Source organism: Balaenoptera physalus (genome assembly GCF_965194825.1).
Source record: "Balaenoptera physalus genome assembly, chromosome: 8".
NCBI lineage: Eukaryota > Metazoa > Chordata > Mammalia > Artiodactyla > Balaenopteridae > Balaenoptera > Balaenoptera physalus.
The window spans coordinates 108,954,959-108,978,172 of NC_138887.1; the positions used below are offsets into that span (position 1 = coordinate 108,954,959).

At 34.8% G+C, this 23,214-nt stretch overlaps 1 protein-coding gene across 3 annotated transcripts in view; it reads left to right on the top strand.

Moving 5' to 3' along the window:
• TRIM24 (tripartite motif containing 24) overlaps positions 1–23,214 on the top strand; it is an 89,365-nt gene that overhangs the window by 43,462 nt on the left and 22,689 nt on the right. For 2 of the 3 annotated variants that reach the window (XM_082472891.1, XM_082472893.1), the window contains exons 4-9: positions 1,726–1,858; positions 7,742–7,858; positions 11,029–11,143; positions 13,654–13,800; positions 20,156–20,273; positions 22,775–23,043. In XM_082472891.1, the coding sequence (XP_082329017.1) occupies positions 1,726–1,858; positions 7,742–7,858; positions 11,029–11,143; positions 13,654–13,800; positions 20,156–20,273; positions 22,775–23,043 (899 nt within the window). The remainder of the gene's footprint in view (positions 1–1,725; positions 1,859–7,741; positions 7,859–11,028; positions 11,144–13,653; positions 13,801–20,155; positions 20,274–22,774; positions 23,044–23,214) is intronic. The other variant, XM_082472892.1, reaches the window with a different exon arrangement.

Below are 23,214 nucleotides of genomic sequence, written 5' to 3' on the forward strand. Positions count from 1 at the left end.
GAAGAGTGGCCCCCGCTCGCGGCAACTAGAGAAAGCCCTCGCACAGAAACGAAGACCCAACACAGCAAAAAATAAATAAATAAATAAATAAATAAATTTACTAAAAAACAAAAACAAAAAAACTTCTTCTATCAGTCCTCGGCAGTCTGATATAGTTATAGAGAAGAATTGAACTATTTAGGGTTGGGGTTTAGCTGGACCAACATTCTAGAAGTTCCACAGGATAAGAGATGCGGATATAGGCATGTGTTGACATGAAGAATTTGGAGATTTTAACTGTATAAAGAAAGTGAAGTTGACAGTGTCAGTTGATAGGGCGAAAGAAATGGTTAGGGACTAGAAATATTCAGTGAGGTACAGTGAGAGTAGTTTAAGAATTGGGAAGTTAGAAAGTAGAAGTTATTAGAGTGGGCTATTTGAATTTATGATTATAGAAATGGAACAGTAATGGACAATAAATCTAGGGTGGGACCATGGTGTGTATGAAATGGAATAACTAGCTAAAATGAAGTACAGGTCTCTAGAGATGAAAAAGTCTGAGAGGCTTGTCTTTATATGGTACTCTCTGTGGACTTCTGAATCATCCAGGATGATGATGAGACGAAGGGCTAGGAGGATGACTATGAGTCAGGATTGAAATTCTTCATAAATAAAGGAAGTCTATAAAGGGATGACATGATGTCATAATTATCTAAATCAGAAGCTCTATAAATAATTATTCCTGAAGAGCAGGTACAAACCAGGATGTCCCAAGCCAACTAAGGATGTATGGTCACCCATCATCTACTGTGATGCCCAGATGATATGAACCTCAAGGAGAAGGGTGCAGGGAGCTATGACAATAGTAATATTGAACCATCTTTGCTTTGCTGGAATTAATTCCATTTGGTCTTGATGTGTTGTGCTTTTAGTATTCTTTTAATACATTACTAATTTTCTCTATCTGGTTGTGTTCCTTTTTTTGTTCAGAATTTTATATATTTTTCTCTTCTTTTTGATATGACTAAATAGTAGTTTACCTTTTTGTTTTTATCCCTAAATTTATCTAATTACCCTCAATATATTTTTTAGTTCATTAATTTTATTTTTAATTCCTCTTAGCTTACCTTGGTATTGTTTAATCAGTCATTGTATTTATTTGTATTCTAATTTTTCTATTTAACATTGTAACATAAGCATTGCCCAGTTTTATCTCCACTCTAGATAACTATTAAGATGTTATGTGGATGACTGCAGTGTAATAGTGTAAACTTTATGATTATTTCTGTGTTAATGGGTATCCTCTGTTAGGAATTTTGCAAAAGTGGGGAAATAATTTTTCCACCACCTCTTTTATGCATTTTTATTAGATTTTTCTGCATTGCATTAAAAAAAAAAAGCTCCCACATTTGGAATACAAAACATTCCAGTTGGTTCCATTCACTTACCTGGGCTATTAAGATTTTTTAATTTCATAAAACATCTTTTTAGCTACACACTTTCTTTTTCTCCTGAATTAATTTTAATTTTTACACTGGAAAGTGGAAAGCTCATTTATCTTTTCCTCCAGAAATGCAAAAAATACTTAATATTTTATTATCTGTAAAACCTGCTGGTAATGGTGGTGTCAGTGAAACTGTAGCTCCTTTATATCTCAATCGACTTGAATTTAAATGAACACTCTAATAATTATTTACTATTCAATTATGTTAATTTTCTTCTTTTTGCCTCCCATTGTCTCTACAGAGGCAGTTGGTGTGACCAGTCAGCGACCAGTGTTTTGTCCTTTTCATAAGAAGGAGCAGCTGAAACTTTACTGTGAAACATGTGACAAACTGACATGTCGGGACTGCCAGTTATTAGAGCATAAAGAGCACAGGTACCTGCATCTTTCCTACATACATAGATTTATAATACAGCTTTATGAGGACTAGACAACTGCTGGCACCCCAGCCAAATGGCCATCTGCAAATAATGTTTTGTTTGGCCATCAGTATGTTGGCCTAGTTCAAGATTTTTCAACTTTGGTGCTGCTGCCTTTGTTGTGGGGGCTATCTGGTACATTGTATGGTGTTTAACTGCACCTTTGACCTCCATTTACTAGATTCCAGTAGCATTCTCCCAGTTGTGACAACCAAAACATGTCTCTAGACGTTGCCAAATGCCCTAGGCAGCAAAATCACCCTAGCTGAGAACCACTGGCTGACGCAATTTTTAAAACTATATGAAATTAGTTGCCAGCGTTGTAAATAGATTTTACATTTAAAAAAACATTTAGATCTCTGGCTTTGGTTTTGTTTTCTGTTTTCTGGGGTTTTTTGTTTTGTTTTTTAAGAAAATTGAATCTGTTTTAGCCCTAGGTTCCATATATTCAATACTTTCATGTCAGTATTTGACTGGAATTTACTTTAGTCCTCTTTAGGATGGGTATGCTCTTCTAATTCATCATAGTTCCTACCAAAACTTACTTTTAAACCTGTCCTCCATAGGCATTTGAATTAGCAACAACTGAATTAAACAGTAAGATTCTGATGAATTGATACAGATATAATTGGTTGAAAAAGGTCTCCCAATAATGGCAGACTAGGTAATTTGGACCAGCCATACCAGTGAGTGTAACTAGAAAACATGGACAAAATACAGAAATCATTGATAAGATATTTTTAGAGCTTGGTAATAAAGAATTATTGGCCCAGGATTGGGTTGGAGTGGGGACAGAGAATGGTACAGGCTTTTTTCCCCTTGGAAGCATTTGCCTAGAGGTTGAGGGGTGCTTTTAATATGCTCACAGGGCTGAAAGACAGGGATTGGAGTTCAGGATCACAGGGGTTAAAGGCTTCTTCTTGCCTTGAGTTGGGATTCTGAAAGTCTACACTATTATGGTAAAGATGAACGAGCTAGTAAATATTACAGTTCCTCACTGGAACTAAAGTGCAGAATCAGATCTTCTCAGTACCCAAAGTTGTATTAAATTGAAATCTTATTGCTTGTGCCCCAAGGTACCTGGTAGAATAAAATGTAAATCCTCCCTGAAGGAAAAAAACATCATCCTAGACCTCAGATTTATTTAATAATGAGTTTTACAAAATGGTTCGGCACACAACTAGAAATAACCAAATATGCTAGGAGATAAGACAATGTGAACAATGTCTAGAACTTACAGTAACTGAAATTAACTCAATAGAGGGTTTAAGAGCAGATCTGACATGCCAGGAAATGAGAATTAATGAACTGGGAGAAAATTAAGAAAACATCAAAATGAAGCATGATAAACAGAAAGATGGAAAATGGAAGAGGGATCGAGAAGGTGTAACACAGGGTGTAATTGAGGTCCAAGAAAGAGAGAGAAGAATGGGAAGGAAGCAACATTTGAGGGCAGAATATAATGCTTTAGAACTTTGTAATACTGAAGAAAGACATCTAGCCCATATTCAAGAAGCCCCATAACTCCCCAGCAGGATAATTAAAAAATAAAGCAATATTTTTGAAGTGCAAAAAGAAAATACTATAAAACTAAAATTCTATACCCAGTGAACATATTCTTCAGAAATGAAGGTTCATAAGAAAGACATTTTCAGACAAAATAAACTGGGAGAAGTTATCCCCAGTTAACACTCATGAAAGCACACATTAGGCAGAAGAAAAACGGTAGGTGATGCATGATGGAAAGAACGGCTAAAATGATAAGTATGAGTAAATCTAAATAAATGTTGATTTAAACAGTAATGTCTTGGTGTGTCATGTGTGTGTTAAATATCACACAGACATGTTAGGAGGATATGGAGTTCATGTTCTAAGGTTCATGCATCGCTTAGGAAGAAGGTAGTAAACTACAAATTCTTAGATGATAAGTTAAGATCTGCATTTTTTAATGCATAGAGTAGTCACTAAACGAATAGTAAAAGTCAATATGATTATCAAGATAACAGAGGGAGGAAGTAGAAAAATGAACAATTAATTAATCTAAACACAGGCCAAAAAAGAGAATAGGAACAAAGAACAAATGGGATTTAATAAGACTTGATAAGTTGGTACACCTCTAAATATATTTGTAATTATAATAAACATGAATGGATAAAATGTTCCAAATTAAAAGATTCCAGGCTAGATAAGAAAGCAAATAGAGAATCTGCTACTTGCTTTTTGTAAAAGAAACATCTAAAACCTAAGTATATAAAAAGAATGATGAGAAAAGCTATGCCATACAAACACTAATCAAAGGTAAGCTGGTATATCAAAGTACATTATTTGAGATAAAGAGAGGAACTTTATAACAATAAAAGGCTCTTTTTATCTAAAAGATATAATAGTTCTAAATTTATATTCCTCATAGCCTTACAACATATAAAGAAAAAAGGCAGAACTTAGAACATAGAGACAAATCCACATAGTGGGAAATTTAACATATTTCTCTCAGTAATTGACAAAACAAGCAGACTAAAACTCAGTAAGGATATTTCAGTAAGAGTCAAAAAACACAATTAGCAAATGACCTCATGGACATTAAGGACACTGCACCCAATAATACACATTATTTCCAAACATAAAAAAGGAAAAAAATCAATTAACCATATGCCAGGGCAGTTTTACATTTCAGAAGATCGAAATCATATAAATTCTTGTGTAAACTCAATGCAGTCAATCTAGAAAACAATAATAAATGAGAAAAATCTCCATATATCTGAAAATGAAGAAATGTAATTCATATCAAAACGCAATGATGTATGATCCTGGACTGTATGTATCCTGGACTAGAGAGGGGAAATGATATAGAGACATTATTGAGACAAATCACATAATTGGAGAATGGTCTGTAGATTAGATGAAAGTATTATCTCAATGTCAGTTTTCCTGTATTTAATAATTATACTGTTGTTACATAATAGAATGTCCTTGTTTTTAGGAAATGCATACTAATTATTAAGGAGTTAAAGGACTTTGCTGAGGCAATATTTGAAAATCTTTGTAAAGGTATATGTGAGATCTCTGTGCTATTGCAAATCTAACTTTGAAATTATTTCAAAAATAAGCAGTTAAAAATAAATTTAAATAAAGCATCAAAGAAGAAATTCCAATGAATATTAGAAAATATTTTTATCTGAGTGATAGTGAAAATACTATCCTTGACGTATCCTGCTAAAGCCATGATTAGAGGAAAATATATACCGCTAATGCATATATTAGATATTAAGGATAAAAAGTAAATGTCCTAAACATTTATCTCAAGTTAGAAAAAGCAGCAAATTAAACCTAAAGTAAGTAGCAAAAAGGATACAATAAATACAATGCAGAATCAAAGCCAAAAATTGGATCTTTCAAAAGATTAACAAATCTCTTTATGAATGATTAAAAAGAAAACAGACTCAAAAAACCAATGCCAGCAGTGAAAAGGGGGGCATCACCACATTTTCTACAGGCACTTAAAAATATAAAAAGGATTTTTGTCAATAGATTTGAAAATTTTTACATGAAATGGGATAATTCTTAGAAAATACACTTACCAAAACTAGCACAATATAAAGTAGAGAATCAGAACAGTCCTTTAATTTAGTGTAAATCCGGCAAAGAAAACTACAGACCCAAATGATTTCACTGATGAATCTACAAAATAGGTAAGGTTAAAATAATGCCTTTCCTACACAGTCTTGTCCATAGAACGGTAAAGAATGAATTCTCTCCAACTTGTTTTATGAGAAATCAAAATAGAAAATTACAAACCAGTCTCACCCATGAAATGAACTTAAAATTTCTAAGACATACATTAGGAAACCAAGTCCAGGAGCATTGTGATTTTTGGATAATATAATCGCAACTAAGTTAGCCTTATTATAGGAATACAAAGTTCATTTAACCTTTGAAAATCATTCATGTAATTCATCCTGTTAAAAGAATAAAGGAAAAATTATATGACCATCTCCATAGAGGCAGAAGAAACAGTCAAGAAAAAATGTATATCCATGATATACAATCTTAGCAAACTAGGAATAAAAGAAAATTTCTCAAACCTGATAAAGATTATCTATGAAAAGAGCTAGAAAACATCATAATGTAAATTTTTTGCATTGAGTTTAGAATAAACCTAAATAAAGACCAGTTTGATCATTTCATTTAATAATTACATTGTATTAGGGTCCCAAAGAGTGTATAACAAAAAAAAGTTTACTAAGATAAAAAAACTTGCACCTAAGAAAGAATTTTAAATGTCATTATTTACAAATGATATGATTATGTACAAAAGAAATCCAATAGAAATATTATTAACTGTGTGTTCCCCCTTTTTTCTAACTCTGGCAACCCTACTTATAATACTTACTGATTTAATTACACTTACACTTTTAAATCACATTATGTAAAATAATGTATTTTGTGCATTTTATGAAAAACTTTTAATAAAACTCTTTTTATGTATCTTACACATCATCTGTTTCTCTAGAGCTCCTTTGGAGTCATCTTACATAGTTTGTCAGAGGTTGTTATCTTGACTTTCAAGTCAATTTTTTTTTAATTTAGGTATTTTATGATATTGTTGCTTGAAGTTTTGTCACATGCAAGGCATAACATCAGGAGTTTTGCCCCCATCCCCTCACTTCCCCCCATTTATTAAAAGCATGCAATATTTGTTATTTGTGACCTGTAGCACAACTACCTGTTATTTAAAAGTGATCTTCAGGGACTTCCCTTGGTGGTGCAGTGGTTAAGAGTCCTCCTGCCAATGCAGGGGACGCGGGTTCGAGCCCTGGTCCAGGGGGATCCCACATGCCGCGGAGCAACTAAGCCCGTGCACCACAACTACTGAGCCTGTGCTCTGGGGCCCGTGAGCCACAGCTGCTGAGCCCATGTGCCACAACTACTGAAGCCCATGCTCTGCAACGGGAGGGGCCACTGCAATGGGAAGCCCGCACACCGCAACAGAGTAGCCCCCGCTCACTGCAACTAGGGAGAGCCCGCGTGCAGCAAAGAAGACCCAACGCAGCCAGAATAAATTAATTAATTAATTAATTTAAAAAAAAAGTGATCTTCAAAATATTTGTTTACAAAGCATCAAACTTTCATAATTATGAAATTGCAAAATAGTTAATAAATCTACATAGATATTTACCTATGATTACTTTTTGCCAGGTCCACCAAGGGAGCCTGTTAAGCTTGTAAAACTGTGAATGATTGAATGTGTGTTTTTCTCAGATTTTAAAAATTATTTAAAGAGCGTGCATGGACTTACCTGGTGGCGCAGTGGTTAAGAATCTGCCTACCAGTGCAGGGGATATGGGTTCGAGCCCTGGTACGGGAAGATCCCACATGCTGCGGAGCAACTAAGCCTGTGTGCCACAACTGTTGAGCCTGCACGCCACAACTACTGAAGCCCACACGCCTAGATGCAACAAGAGAAGCCACCACAATGAGAAGTCCATGCACCGCAATGAAGAGTAGCCCCTGCTCGCCGCAACTAGAGAAAGCCCGCACACAGCAATGAAGACCCAACGTAGCCAAAAATAAATAAATAAATAAATTTATTTTAAAAATAGAAATTAAAAAAATAAAGAGTGTCCATGATTAATATCTGTAAAGACTCCCTCCTTTTTAAGAGAGAATTTGGGTGGGGGGGGAACCTGCCTTCTATGGATATATTTGGTATTTTAAAAAGATTATTATTTATATCCTTTATACTCATAAATAGTTTCCTATTAGTTATTTGTTTGCTTTGGGGCTTTTCCTCATTTTAGGCAGACATTTGTGTGAAATAAATTGCTTATTATTTTTTCAGATATCAATTTATAGAAGAAGCTTTTCAGAATCAGAAAGTGATCATAGATACACTAATCACCAAACTGATGGAAAAAACAAAATACATAAAATTCACAGGAAATCAGATCCAAAACAGGTAAATTTATATTTATGGTTTTACTTAAATCATCTATATATAATGTGTTAAGTATATTAACTTTAAGAACAGACATTTTACTTAACTCATGGTGAAGTACATCCAAGTAAGCTTGTCAGATGGGTCTAATAACACATAGTTGATAAGTCTTTTCCAGAAACTTTGGATTTCTGGGAAGTTTGGAAAGTATTCTTTTCAGCCATGAAATTTCAAAACTGTTATGGTAATAAGCTACATTTAATAACAGCTCATTTATCAGGTAAGAATCATTTTTAATTATTTTGTGTTTTCCAATTATCCAAGAAATGCCAGGATTTAAAAACAAAATCAACTATTTTTATAGTACTGTAAAATATTTTAACACTTAATTAGATACATAATTGCTATTTTAAGGATTGCTGGACTTAGAGATGCCTCCCCTGAGCTGTCAGCTTTTAACTGCAATGAGGCAGAGATCATAGAACACCAGGAGACAGGGCTTGTTAAACTGTTTCACATACCTTTTACTCCTTGTCAAATACAATACTTAAACAGCTTCTACATATTGCTTGTTATACTGTTTGTCCTCCAAGGGAGTAAATCGTCAACTGTCCAAAGGCTCATGTCCTAAAATTCAGTGATTGGAGAGCAAATCATTGACCTCTGGGGGGAGGAGGGAGTTTGCCTAGTACCCCCCTTTGCATCCCATTTGAGGCACATGCTGACATTTTACAACACCTGTGAAATCCCATGTCCCCTTTCTTTTGTTGTTTTGCACATGAAAGTAACATGCCACTGCTTAAATAGATAAAGAAATGCTTATTAGAAAGAGCCTGAATAAGAGAGGCCTTGCAGGGGCTTTGAATGTTGTTCATAGGGAAAAGTATATCAGCCTTTTGTAGTTCATCTTCCTTAAGATCAGTCGTCACAATCTGTTACTCTTATCATTTTTCAGCATGGCTAGGGTGGGGCATTTGGTACTTTTTTCCAAGGAATTCCTTGGCTCGCCTGATTTCCTTAAAGGAGATTTTAAACATAATTTAACCTTTTCTTGACTCCTTGGTGTTATTATTACATCTATTATACATTGTGATAATAAAATTTCTGTTGTGCGTCTTTTAGTTTCTATTATTCTTTTGTTATCAGCTCTCATTTCATTTTACCTTTCTTTTTCACATGAGAACTGTAGTTGACCAAATACTATTTCCTTTGTCATATTCTAATAACAGTACTGTATTTTTGCCAAATTGATGTAATTGGTGGGTTTAAAATTTTGTATCTGAGTAATTGAAAATATATAATGAATATTTATGGAATGATAAGGGTAGATAATCTCTACCATCTAGTGGCAAACAGTAGTAATTGTAAAATAACTAATTTTATGTAAACAATCCACCGTTGATGAAATTCACCATTTTGACTTTTTTCTTACTCTTTCATTGTGTATATGGTATGACCTATGGGCCAGAGTTTACTCTTTTTTTTTTTTTAAACATATGGATATTCATTTGTTCCAACACTTGTTCCGTTTGTTGAAAAGATTATCCTGTTGCTATTAAACTGCCTTAGTACCTTTGTTGAAAATCTGTTGACCATATATGTGTGAGATTATTTTGGACTCTCTTTCCATTGTGCTTTTCTTTCTTGCTAATACCCCACTTTCTTCATGACTAGAGCTTTTTATAGTAAGTCTTAAAATCAGATAGTGTGAATTTTCCAAATATTTTTTTACCTTTTTTTTTTTTTTTTTTTTTTTTAGTAGTGTATGCTCTTTTTACAAAATAATACATTATGGTGTGAAAGGATTTTAGTTTTTGAATTGTGGTAAAAATTAAAGACTTTGGATTAGATGCTAATTCTTTGTATCTTTATAGCTACCAGATTATAGAAGGATTAAATTTACTGGACTGACTTTGCTATTAATTCATCTTTATGCATGTGCAAACATGGCATTACTTGTCCCTTTTTCATCCTGTTCTACCATCATGAGGATTTAAATTAGTTGGGTTTTTGGGGTTTTTTTTGGTTTTTTGGGGTTTTTTTTTTTTTTTTTTTTTTTTTTAGGTTGTTTGCTTCCTAGACCTATCTGGTTTCCTTGATCCTCTAGCCAATATTGATGTTAAATAATTATCTTGAAGAATTTCCAACGTTGGTGGTGGGGGGTGATAAATTAAGAGTTTGGGATTAACATATACACACTACTATATATAAAATAGGTAACCAACAAGGACCTACTGTATAGCACAGGGAAATTATATGTAATATTTTGTAATATCGTATAAGGGAAAATAATCTGAAAAAGAATATATATATGTATGTATAACTGAATCACTTTTCTGTACACCTGAAACTAATACAACGTTGTAAATCAACTATAATTTTAAAAAAATAATAATAATTTCCAACAGAGAATAAAATCCCTGCCCTTTTCATCTTAAGTATTGGAAGATAAGCAGACAGAAGAAATGAAGCCTTATATTTATCTCAGAATGTTTGATCATGGATGCCTCATTATTCTTTTTCTGCTTTTATAAGATATTCTGGTGTAATGCTCTGTATTTTTTTTCCTATCCATCTTGATCTCCATGAAAACAGCATTCCCATTTTCTCTAATCAAAGGAAAAAATGTATATGCTGGTTGATAAAAACATATAGTTATTTGGCTGCTTATTTCAAGACAAATGTGTTATTAAAAGTAGCAAACTACTATTATTGTCTTTCTGCTTTTATTCAGATATAATGAATGGGTAACAGTTCAGATGACTAAGATAATAGTGACACATTTAAGCTTTTCTACTTCTTAGTTGCAGTGAATACAGTAGAACTCATTCAGTCCTGGTTTTCCTTATCTTGTTTATAAATCATTTTTTTGTCCGTCCTTTTAGGCTGAGAATTTTTCCAGGTGTCATAATCTTTCCAAATAATGTTTTCTTAAGATGTGTTCATTCTCTTACAGTTTTATACATTTTGATATTAAGATTGAATTGACTATGTCTTTTGGAAGAATTAATATTTCTGCTATCTCATCTTCAAGAAAGTCTATTTAAACTGAAGGACCCTTAGAAAAAGCTGAGCTTTTAAGAGCTGAAAACTTTTTGGTCTAATTTAGGGATTAGAAAATCAATATTACATATTGTAAAACAAATCTTCTGCCTTAGATTTTAGACTTCCCCCTTTTGTTTAATTTTCAGGATAATTGAAGTAAATCAAAATCAGAAGCAGGTGGAACAGGATATTAAAGTTGCCATATTTACATTGATGGTAGAAATAAATAAAAAAGGAAAAGCTCTACTGCATCAGCTTGAGGTAAGTTACTGTTAATGGGACAGTATGTTGTAGTGATTTAACGTAGTATTTTCTCGTGTATTTGTGAATTTGAAATCACAGCCTTTTTCATATAATTATGTCCATTTGATTTAGTAATATTTTTCTCCATTCTCAGGCTCTACCTTGTAGCTAACAATTTATGGCTTTCTGATACAGTAGGAATGTCTTAATCCTTATTGTTTACTTCAGAGCACAAAGCATAATGCCTTGCTTGAAGGAGGAGCTTAGTAAATATTAAAGAGATGAATCTTTTTAGAGATTCATTGAATCGACAGCTTTGGGTCACCAAAGGAGTGCAATTCAGCAAAGTTTTTCAGAAAGCTACATTAAGTTAGTTATATTTAGTTCTCAAATATATACATTTAACCTTGTGAGAAATTAGATAAAAGGATGTGCCTCCTGCCCTCAGCAGTCTTAATTGTGAAAGCAGTACTCAGGGAGAGATACTCAAGGCACTTAAGATAGTTGTTTGTCACTGCAGGTAAGAAAAATATTACTGACTTAAATCAGCTTTCTTACATTCATGAAGGTCAAGATCCAGAGTCAGTGTTTGACTCAAATAACATGAGGTTACAACTTCTACATGGTATCTTAACATAATATTAATTGCATGATATTTTGGTATTCTTTTAATATATTGGTGCAAAAAGAATTTAACAGTAGAGAAACAAATTAAGAAGAGAATAAAAGAATCCTGATGTTCGAAGATTAAAAAAAAAGCCTCATAGAAAAAATTTAGTTCAACCTCTTTACTTTATAGTTGACAAAATTATAAGTTCTTTGTCAGAAAGTTATCTTCCTCCTGGGAAAGCATGGTCATTCCCATGGTTTATCAATCATACAGGAAACAAAGACCAAAATAATTCTCTCTCCTTTTGGAAACAAATACTTAGTGAAAAAGTATTCTGGCCAGAAGGAATCAGACCCCATTTACAGTAACTGTGTTTTCAAGGTTCTGGGGGGCGGGAGGGTGGTGTGTTTTTTTTGTTTGGTTGGGGTTTTTTTTAGATAGAAGCATTTAAACTATTTTAAAAGATTTCAAAGCTCTGCTTAAAATCAAATGTCACATAGATTTGCTTCTCAGAGATGAATAGTGCACACATTGCTGTGGCTGTTTCCAAACTTCACTGTAAATCAGAATCACTTGAAGAGTTCTTTAAAAATCAAGATAAAGAACAAAAGATGACCACATCCCCAAATCTCTAGGGATGAACCTCGTCATCAGTATTATTTTAAATCAACTTTATTGACTTATAATTTTTGCAGCACCTTTTAAAAATGCTTTTCAGTCTTCATACCCAGTCTCCTGGTTCACAGAATCCTTCTTTAAGGCGAATAAATGTAGTCAGTATTTACTAAGACTCAAAACCCAAATAGTTTGTTACTATAGAAGACCAAGAAACTTGGGCTTCTGATTCTCAATTTGCAACATCCCTAAAAGTCAACAGAATTTCTGTTCTTTCTAGAACGTCTCCAAAGTAATGCTTAGTTTTTACAGAGATCAGAAATAGCCTAATAAGTAAATTATCTCTGGACTTAAAATTAGACACGACAAAGCCACTGATAGTCAGTGCAGTGACTTAATTCAGTTTAGCATATGTGTATTTTCCAAATTTGAAACCAACTAGGGCCAGGATCTAGGTTCATTTTCTCTGTTGAGAATATAATTCCATATTGGAGTGTAGCAATTTTACTTTTAAACTTTTTTTTAGAGCTAGTAGAAAGTCCTGTTCTCTCCTCCTTTCCTTGCCAGGTAAAGGAGATTTGGGGTTAGAGGCCTTTAAAATAGCACAGGTTCAGTGGGTTTTTCTTTGACTTTTGACTAACCTGTGTTCTTGCTTGTATACTTCCCTTAGAGAAATTCTATAGTCTACTTTTCTGTAGTTTTTTTGAGAGTGCATTGGTACCGTTAGTCACTATATCAATTGGTTCCCATAGTAATTTTCAATAGACAAAAATTACACGCTTCCTTTTTTTTACTACACACAAAGCATACATGTTGTCTACCACGTGGCATGACTTGGCACAAACTAGTTGCAATCAGAATAAGAATGCCTAAAAGGTGAAATCATGTGCTTGAGTAAATCATGTGATCTGGTAACTTTACTTGATTGCTGGATGGTACATCTGTTTTATTTGTGAGTATTGAATTTAATAGGCATTTACTGTATTATAGCTAATCCATGGTTTTGTACCTCTTTGGATACTGGAAGATGCATGAACAGAAACCTGCCTCCCAAAATATGTACAACCAGACCAAGGGCCTTGGAGAGAAGGGGCAGGCAGCAGAGGCAGGGGTGGCGTCGGTGGTGTCTGCAGTACTGGGGGCACGGTTTTTACTTCAGTGAGAATGAGCCTTTGTACCAAGGGATAAGTTACTATCACCTGGGTTCTTAGATGTGGTGGTTATTCTAATTGGGTAATCTGAAGATGACCATTAAAATATATGTTACATGCAGAACTAATTTTGAAACTATTTTTTTTTTCAGAGTCTTGCAAAAGATCATCGAATGAAACTTATGCAACAGCAGCAGGAAGTGGCTGGACTTTCTAAACAGTTGGAACATGTCATGCATTTTTCTAAATGGGCAGTTTCCAGTGGCAGCAGTACAGCATTACTTTATAGCAAGCGACTGGTAAGATAAACTAAGTATGGCGTTTAACATACTATCAAAATACAGAGAGAAACAATGGAGTTATTAGAATGCTTAAAATTTAGAAATGTTCATTCGTCTGTACTTAAATGCTTTTTACCTTTTTCTAATTTTTATTAATCAAAATATTTTGGTTTTAAAAAATCTTATATTGCCATGATTGAGGCGTATCTTCAATTTTAATCTACCATCGGGCCTCCTGTTTTGTTCTTTTCCAAGTTTTCTCTGTCTTAGTGACAGTTGAACTTAATACTAACAATAATGATAAGAGTAAACATTTCCTGATCACCTATAGTGTGCCAGGCACTAATCCTAAGCATTTCCATGTAATATTTTATTTAAACATTTACATCATTTTTATGAGATAGGTGTACCTGTCCATCCACTGTATGGGTGACGAAACCAAAGCACAGAGTTAAGTAACACGCCTAAGGCCACTCAGCTTGGACACCTGAACCCAGAGGCTGTGTTCCTTTTGTCTATACTATGTTGTTTACTCTGTCAGTGATATATGGTGCTGAATATTTCAACCCCATTGCTAGAGAAAAGTGGCTCTCATTTGTTCAACTGTTTTCAGAATAGTCTAGAACCTTGCTACTGAAAATATGGTCACTGCATACTAATCACATGGTTCAGTAGATGTGGAGTGAGGCCAAATTCTGTAGTTCCGACGAGCTCCCAGGTGATGCTAACGCTGCTGCTTCGCAGACCACACCTTTAGCAGCAAGGATCTAGGAGCCACTCAGCCGTGGAGGTCACACCACATAAGCATTCTTAAAAACTCCTGCTGTACTCTTATTTTATTAAAGATTCCACAGAGATTTACACTTTGAAATCAAGTTATGACATCCAAATCTGTTTTCTGTTCACCCACTCCGTTTTGTGGAAGGAATTTTCTACGACCATTTTGAAATAAGGAAATGCACTTCAGGATAAACTTCTGTAAACTAGGTTCAAATATTGAGTAACTTATTAGAAAACTGATTTGTAACTATTCCTAATCATGAATTGTATTCAACTCTTAAGATTTTTTTCTTTCATAATTATCAATGATATGGTCAATCTTGAGTATTTTTTTTCTTTTTCTTTTTACTGCTTCATTGGTCTAATGAAAAACAGCTTCTATGCAGTACATACCTTCTCTGTTACTTATATTTTCCTGTAAGTCAAACAAAACAGGGATAAAAGGAGAAAATGAGAGAATTGTCTTTTTTTCAACTAGACCCATTATGAATATTTTTATTTGTATGTGTGTAAGAAAGCATGTTATTCACACAATCAGATATTCAGTCAATCTCCTTATCAGTTTAAGAATTTGTTTCTCTGATTTTATTCTATGATTTTGTTTGTGATTATAATACAAAGAAAACAGTAAAAAATCGAAGATGGGATTACTTAATCTGCACAATGATCTCTTGAAATAGGAGAGAGGAAGATTGTTCTCTATTATACACAGGAGAAAATAAACACAGTGAAGCATAAGGAACCAGTATTACCAGCTTCCTGATTTACTAAATTGTGTTTTTTAATTTTTAAAAGCCTGTGGAACCCAAGCGCATCACTAGCAGCAGATATAGCTAGTAAAATAATTTACCTGTAGTGAATGCAGAGCTAAGACTTGTGATTACTTTTAAACATTTAGAAGGATTTTTAACCTCAGAAAATTTGAAAGTCACTATATTATGCACCTCTGTGCTTTAGAGCTTCTGTGCTTCATAAATATAGCCATGTTTACTAAGGTTATTTTTTTAATGATAGCTTTTATATGCTTAAAAAATAAAAAGAAACGTCTTGCTGGCCTGAAATTTCAAGCTTAGCTTGCAATTCTTAGTTCGTTTTTTTTTTGCTCTAGGAATTATAATCAGTAAAAGACCAAACCCATTGGAATAGCAGAATCCTTTCAGAAGTCCAGTTTTAAATATATTTTAAAACATTTTCACAGTATTTCCTTAGGATTCTTCTGTCATCTGTTAAACATTGAGTTTATCATTATATTATTTAGAAGGAAGGCAAGAAATATTGACAGAAGAGACCAGGAGAGTAAAACACAGTTATTCTTTTCACTAGCAATAGATATTTCTATAATACTAGTGATTAGGAAGCTGTTAAGGTATAAGTAGTAAAAGGGAAATCCACAATCTTTTTTACTCCCTTTCCCCCGTCCTCCCATATAATTAATCTTCAAAGACTTTCTTTATGTTTCCTGAATATCTCATTGACAATTCCTTGCTTTTAGTCCTCAGGGTTCAGAATATGTCATGGTCTTTTGCCTGGGTACTGTTACCCTTTCTTAGAATGCTTTTTCTTTCTCCTGAGTAATTAATCCTCATCTTTGTAGAGACTACCAGGTTCAGTGTAGATGTGTAGATCCTTTGCTTTTGGCAGCCTTCGATGACCAAGACTGGGTTGGATTACCCTTCTCTGTGTTTACAAAGCCCTTATGCATATATCCATCATACTATAACTGATTTTTATCTACTATTATTACATTTGCATATTTTTCTATGAATTTCATTAGACTTTTTACTTCTTAAAGGGTAAAAATTTTGTGTTACCCAGTGCTTGATATACAGGAACTCAATGAAAGATTGATGGTAAATAAATAAGGTAGCAGATAACATCTCCTGTCAGAAGCTATAAATAAGTGTAGACAAAACATTATGTTATATTTTACAGGATTGGAAACTCAAATACTAAATTTCTTTTTTAAGTTTATTTTAACTTCAATAGAAAGGAGACAGTATACAGTATTGCATCTCAAAAGCTGTTTTGACATCTTCCATAGTTTTTAAAAAATTTTGTCCTTTGCTTTTTGAACAGTAGCTAAGTTTTCAGTGTGAAACCTGAGTTTAAGTTCAGATACATCTGAAGGGATCAACAAGTATATTTGATTAACCCTTATTTATCTTTTACAGTAGCCAGGGTTTATGACTCCTCATAGGAAAGTTTTTGCCATAATTCTTTTGCTTAGCATATTATGAGCATGTTTTATAATGAGAATTATTAGAAGATGCAAAAATATTAAGAAAGGTAGAAAAACTTAGGCAAAAGAACATTGTGTTGAGTGCTGTTTGCTAAACACTGTGCCATGTATTCTACATAGTCCCAAAATAAATACATGTTTTTTTACACAGAATTTATTATAGCTGTTTGAGATAATTTAGCAATCGAATGAAGTAAACTTATTTATTCAAAAATTATTTATTGAATACCCGTTATGTATCAGGTGGCATTCTAAGTACTAAGGGAACAGAAAACAAAGCAAAATCTCTGCCCTCAAGAAGTTGCATTTTTAGGGACTTCCCTGGTAGTGCAGTGGTTAAGACTCCGCACTCCCAATGTAGGGGGCCTGGGTTCGATCCCTGGTCAGGGAAGTAGATCCCACCTGCCTGCCACAACTAAGAGTTCGCATGCCACAACTAAGGAGCCTGCCTGCCACAACCAAGGAGCCCATGTGCCACAACTAAGGAGCCCGTGAGCCGCAACTAAGACCCGGCACAACCAAATAAATAAATAAATAAATAAATAAATATTTTTTTAAATTGCATTTTAATGAAGAGAGATAGACAATACCAAAATAAGTAAAATGTATAGACCATTGCATGGTATTGAGTGCTCTAGAGAAAAGTAAATTAAGGGAAGAGTCTGGGAGCATTGGGGTAGGATTGTGATTTTAGATATGGAATTCTATCTAAAGAGGGTGATATTTGAGCAAATACCTGAAGAAAGTGAGGAAGCAAGCCATGCAGATAGTTGGGGAGAGTATTCAGGCAGAGCACAAGTACAGACAGCAAGTGCAAAGACTGAGGTGGGAGTTATTTGTGATATGGACAGCAAGTAGGCCTAAGAGGGTGGAACACAGTGAATGAGCGGACACTAGGATGAGGAAGGTCAGAAGTACTGGAAAGCCAAATAGTATGAGCCTTGTAGTTGATTATGAGGACTTTGGTTTTTAATCTTAAGTGAGATGAGAAACCATTGGAGGGACTTGAGGAGAGGAATGACAGAATATGATTTACAGTTGAACACAATTACTCTGGCCGCTGAAAAAAAACTGTAGGTGGTTGAAGGCAAGGGAGAAATAAGGGAGACTATTTATAACCTTACTGCAATGAGGTGGCTTTTCCAGGATAGTAACAGTAGAGTTGATAATGGGAGAATTGGTAGGATTATCCATATCTTTTAATGATAGAGCCAAAAGGATTTGCTGACAGGTGGAACGTAAGGCATGAGGAAAAGAAAGGAACCAAGGACTAAGCAGTAGGAAAAATAGTGTTGCCAGTAATTGAGATGGGGAAGATCATAGGACAAGTAGACTTGAGGAGAAGGATCAAGAGTTCCCTTCTAGACATACTAAATTTGAGATACCTGTTAGAGAATCAGGTAGAGATATTGAGCAAGCCGTTGGAAGTGCAAGTTCAAAGAGGGGTCCAGGCTTGAGATATAAATTTAAGAGTCGGATAAACGATGAGACTGGATGAGATCACTTAAAGTATGTGGGTGCAGAAGAAAAGAGAGCAGTTGCAAGACTGAGCCCTGGGATATTCCTGGTGTGGGAGACGTGAAAGAACCAACAGTGGAAACTGAGATGGTACATTGGGACGCAGACCTATTCTCAGCGGCCTTAAAATATAGCAGCTGGTGAAATAAGGGGAAAACCATGAGATCATAGTTTGTTCAAAGCCAAGAGAAGAAAATGCTTCCCTGAGGGCCAAGTGACCACCTATGTGAAAAGCTACTAAGCCTGAATGGTTTCAGGGAAGAATGGGAGGAGAGGAATGGGGGACATTATAGATGAGTCTTTTGAAGAGTTTTGCCAGAAAAGAGAGCAGAAAAATGGGAGTTTTGCCAGAAAAGAGAGCAGTTGATGGCGGGAGAAAAGGAACCAAGAGTTCTGTTTTTAGCTGGGAAAAGTTAAACATGTTTATGTGTTAATGGGACTGATGCAGTAAAATGGAAAGCTTGATGGATACAGGAGAGGGGAGAAAATTGCTGAGCAGTGTCTTTGTGTCGGCAAGAGGGTGTTGGGCACTATTGCACGAGTGCAAGGATTGGCTTTAGCTAGAAGCGTGGCCAGTTAATCCATTGTGATAGGAGGGAACGCTAATACTGGTAGGTGGTGGAAGTTTGTGGAAGTTCCCTGATTGTTCCTGTTTTTTCAGTGAACAGTAATCAGGACCATCAGCTGAGATGGAGAATGGGGGAGGAGATGCTGGAGATTTGAAAAGAGAAAGGAGGTTTGAAATAGTCATTTAGGAGAGTAGGGACGTGAAGGACCAGAGGCCCGTCAACCTTAGGGCCCTACCTAAAATAAGCAGGCTGTGTTTGAAGTTTGGTCAGTCCCTTTATCAGTCCAATTATAGTGAGTCAAAAGTTAGATTTAACCAGGGTTGTTTGTTGGTTGTTGTTTGGGGAAAAGGTTGAGGAGAGGGAAGGGAGTATGTGTAATTTGACAGGTGAGAGAAAGAGGTGTTGAGGGTATATACAAGGAAATGATTATGAGGATTAACCCTGGGATTTGAGCTGGATAAGGAGGAACTGAGGGCTAGGGTAAGGGTATTGGTAAGATGAGATGGAAGGACAGGGAAAATTTTAAGAGCAAAGGTTTATAGGACCTTTAGGGTTTGTAGGATTATTGGTATCTGGGCACTAGAAGGGAGTAAGCTGGAAAGAAAGATCATCTAGTTGGATATAAAATCATCAAGAATTAAGACAGGAGTAATGTTGGCGATGGTGATCGTGAGCCAGGAGCTAAAGTCTTCAAGCCTGAGGGAGAGTGGCTGAGTATTCACTGAGGACTGCAGTGTGGAGGAGATGGGGCTGTGGTGTGATGACCCAAGATTCACAGCATAGGAGCAAGCAGAGCCATCCCACTAGTAGGCCTAGTTATGAGCTGTACTTAACGTTTCCTGAGCAGAGGGTAATTTGTATTTTCTGTAATTCATTAGCCGCCTAATCTCAACTCTGTATCCTTCTTTGAAAGAGTAAGTAAAATAAATAAAAGAGCAGAATTTGTGAAAATTTTTTATTTTACAGGTACTTGGTTGGTGCTTCTGTGAAGTTTACATAATTCAAAAAACTAACTTTAAGCTAGTTGAAGTTAGTTTTTTGTATTCAACAGTATAGCTGAGTTGTACCTCAAGACTTCTAACATGTTTTGGAAGGAAAACTGCGTTGTCTGTCCACTTCTTTATAACTTATATATATATATGATTGCTTATTTTGTGTTAGCATACATATGATACAGAGACCATTTTTTGTGTATTTATTGGGAACTTAATAAATTATTTGCCTGATAAAGATTTTGATGTTTAGTTGTCTCTCTGCTTTCTTCTAGATTACATACCGGTTACGGCACCTCCTTCGAGCAAGGTGTGATGCTTCCCCAGTGACCAACAATACCATCCAATTTCACTGTGATCCTAGTTTCTGGGCTCAAAATATTATCAATTTAGGTAGGCCGTATGTACATTTTCTCAAAGTGCCATTTGTTTCTGGTACTCTTAATGATTATGAGATTATTGAAAATGTATTCCCTTCCACCCCCAAAGTGTGTTTATCATTTTGTTTTAAGTACATGGAATTTTCACTAGTATTTCATTAGTGTGTGTATATGTGTGACACATGCATGAATATAAACACACATGTAAATATGTGAATGATATCAAACATCCTTTATATTGACTCACAGGGTGTCTAGATTTCTGGATTTAGGAGGTTTTTTTTTCATTCCCATGGAATCTTGCTTGTACTGTTAATTACATACTTATCAGAATGGTTGATAAAACTCTTGACTTGTGACTGCCATTAATATAGGATTTTTTATATTTAGAATGTTTTCTGTTAAAACAGGACTTTTCATACAATTATTGGCTTACTTACTCTTGAGAGCCAGTCATCAGGCACCTAATGGTTCATTTGCTTTATCTAGCTAGGGAAGACTTCTCATTTTTTCTTTTGCCTTTTATGTAATTATTATATAATTTTTAACCTCCTAACTGAAGTGTACCATATGTACAGATAAGTGCCCAAATTTTAAGTACTAGAGCGCACTGAGTTATCACAAAGGGGGACTATCATTATGGTATCATTTGGTAACATCAAATATCCTTGCAGGCAGTACTTGCTACATTATGTGCTAGTAGAAAAAGTCTTCAGTTTTTGCCTCCTTTCTTAATTTCTCACAGGGAGACTATAGAAACAGAAATTTAAGAATTCCATATACATTCTCCATCAACCACTAGTACTCCCTTTGATGACAGTTTTTGGGCTCATTGAGTTTGTTTCAAAATCTTGAAAGATGGTTGCTCTCTCATTCCCTAAGCTAGATTCTGGGTAAGAAAGGAAGAAATGGCTGGAAAGAGAGCCATTGCTCTCAGAACACACCAGGAAAGGAAGAAATAGGCTTACACAAACCTCATTCATACATGGGAAGAACAGAAGGAATGGTAATAAGGTGACCCTTTGAAAGAAAGGTCGTAAGTTGACTCCTGCAGCTCAGTCTAGAAGCACATATTTATTGATTGATTGATACATAGCAAGCAACTGGAATCATACACACTCTCACCTATGTAACTAAAAAGAAGCACCTTAATACAAAGCGTGTATATAAGTTAACTATCTCCTACCCTCCACCATATATGCAGCTATATAGAGAACCTATCACAGTTATATATCCACACAAATAGTCATATGTAGAATTGTATGTACTTATAAGCATATCATTTAAAACATAGACCACATGATGTAAACATAAATAAAATTAAGAATATGTGTAACTGTATACACATAAATGGATATAGTTTTAGATAAGTCTACAGCAAAAACAAAAATATCTGTTTGTGAGGAGTTTGTAAAACAATATCCTTTACTGTAGGACTTCTCAGAGCTGTCCTATACAGCTCTGTAAATTGCCATTTACAATGAGATTTACATTTTGAATCTTCAGAGGAGACAAGTTTCCCAAACTTGGTTATTTATGGCTTCTGAGAAACATGTTATAGAAGACTACAAGGGAAAAATGTTGATTTGGATGAATATTCAGTTAGTGTCTTTGTGACTTTGGGTAAGTTGTTCAATCTCTCTGAACCTTAAATCCCTTATCTGTACAGAGGACTTTAACAATATACATAGACCTACTGTCGCAGTATCTAATACAGAGTAAGTATTTAATGAATGATAACTGTATTTTTTAGGATGCCTATGCTTATTAAATCAGAAACATTTAACTGAGTCTCTGCTGTTGAAGAAATCAAGCTTTGCCTTATGCTTGGACCAGACCTGTTAGAGGTACCTTTAAACTCTAACAGTATAGTTATAAGGCAGAGTATTCTCCATCAGAGAACTAACAGTATACTCTGTGAAGGTGTAAAGAACTTGAGAGATGACTAAATCAGAAATACTGTGGCATTTAGATCCAATGTCAGGTTTGCTTGTTTTGTTTTGATATGCAACAGCAGTCCTCAAAGTAGAGTCTGAGGCTCCTTCAGGTGATGCCAGAGGCCTCCCGTTTCCAAGTACATATCCATGTATGGCTGGATTTTCTTCATATAGTTAAACAATATATTAGATAATGCAGAAACAGGTATGAGAGTTCAGCCATTAAGCCAGACATTTAAAGAGATGTTTGAAAATGTAAAATAGCGCCACTCTTCACTACATTTTTTTGAAAATAAGTATTTTTTCATAAAAATGTATTATGGGTTGTCACTTTTAAATGAATTAGTGAGGAAAAATGTTTTTAATTCTCATTTTTAGTTTCGAATATGGTAAATTTTGATTGATAGAACCTACATAAACAGAAGCTCTTTGGGGTTTCTATTTTTAAGAGTATAAAGGGTTCCTGAGAGAAAAAGAAGTTCCTTGGCAATCCTGAAGATCAGTAAAAATAGCCTTACAAAATATGGTATTTCACTACCAGAAAATCTTTAGAACTTAACCTTTTCTCTTTAATTAGGTTCTTTAGTAATCGAAGATAAAGAGAGTCAACCACAAATGCCTAAGCAGAATCCTGTCATGGAACAGAATTCACAGCCACCAGGTGGTTTATCTTCAAACCAGTTATCCAAGTTTCCAACACAGATCAGCCTAGCTCAATTACGACTCCAGCATATGCAGCAACAGGTAATGGCTCAGAGGCAACAGGTGCAACGGAGGCCAGCACCTGTGGGTTTACCAAACCCTAGAATGCAGGGGCCCATCCAGCAACCTTCCATCTCTCATCAGGTAAATTTGGAAGCAGGCCTGTCCTAACTTAGATAATTATAGTACAGTTGTATTCAGCAGCTCCTAAAATAACTAAGGCATCTTTCATCCATGACTTAAATATATGAATTTATAAAAATTTATCACATTAAAGATCCCTGATTTAACTCTAGATTTTAGCCCTTCTCAAAA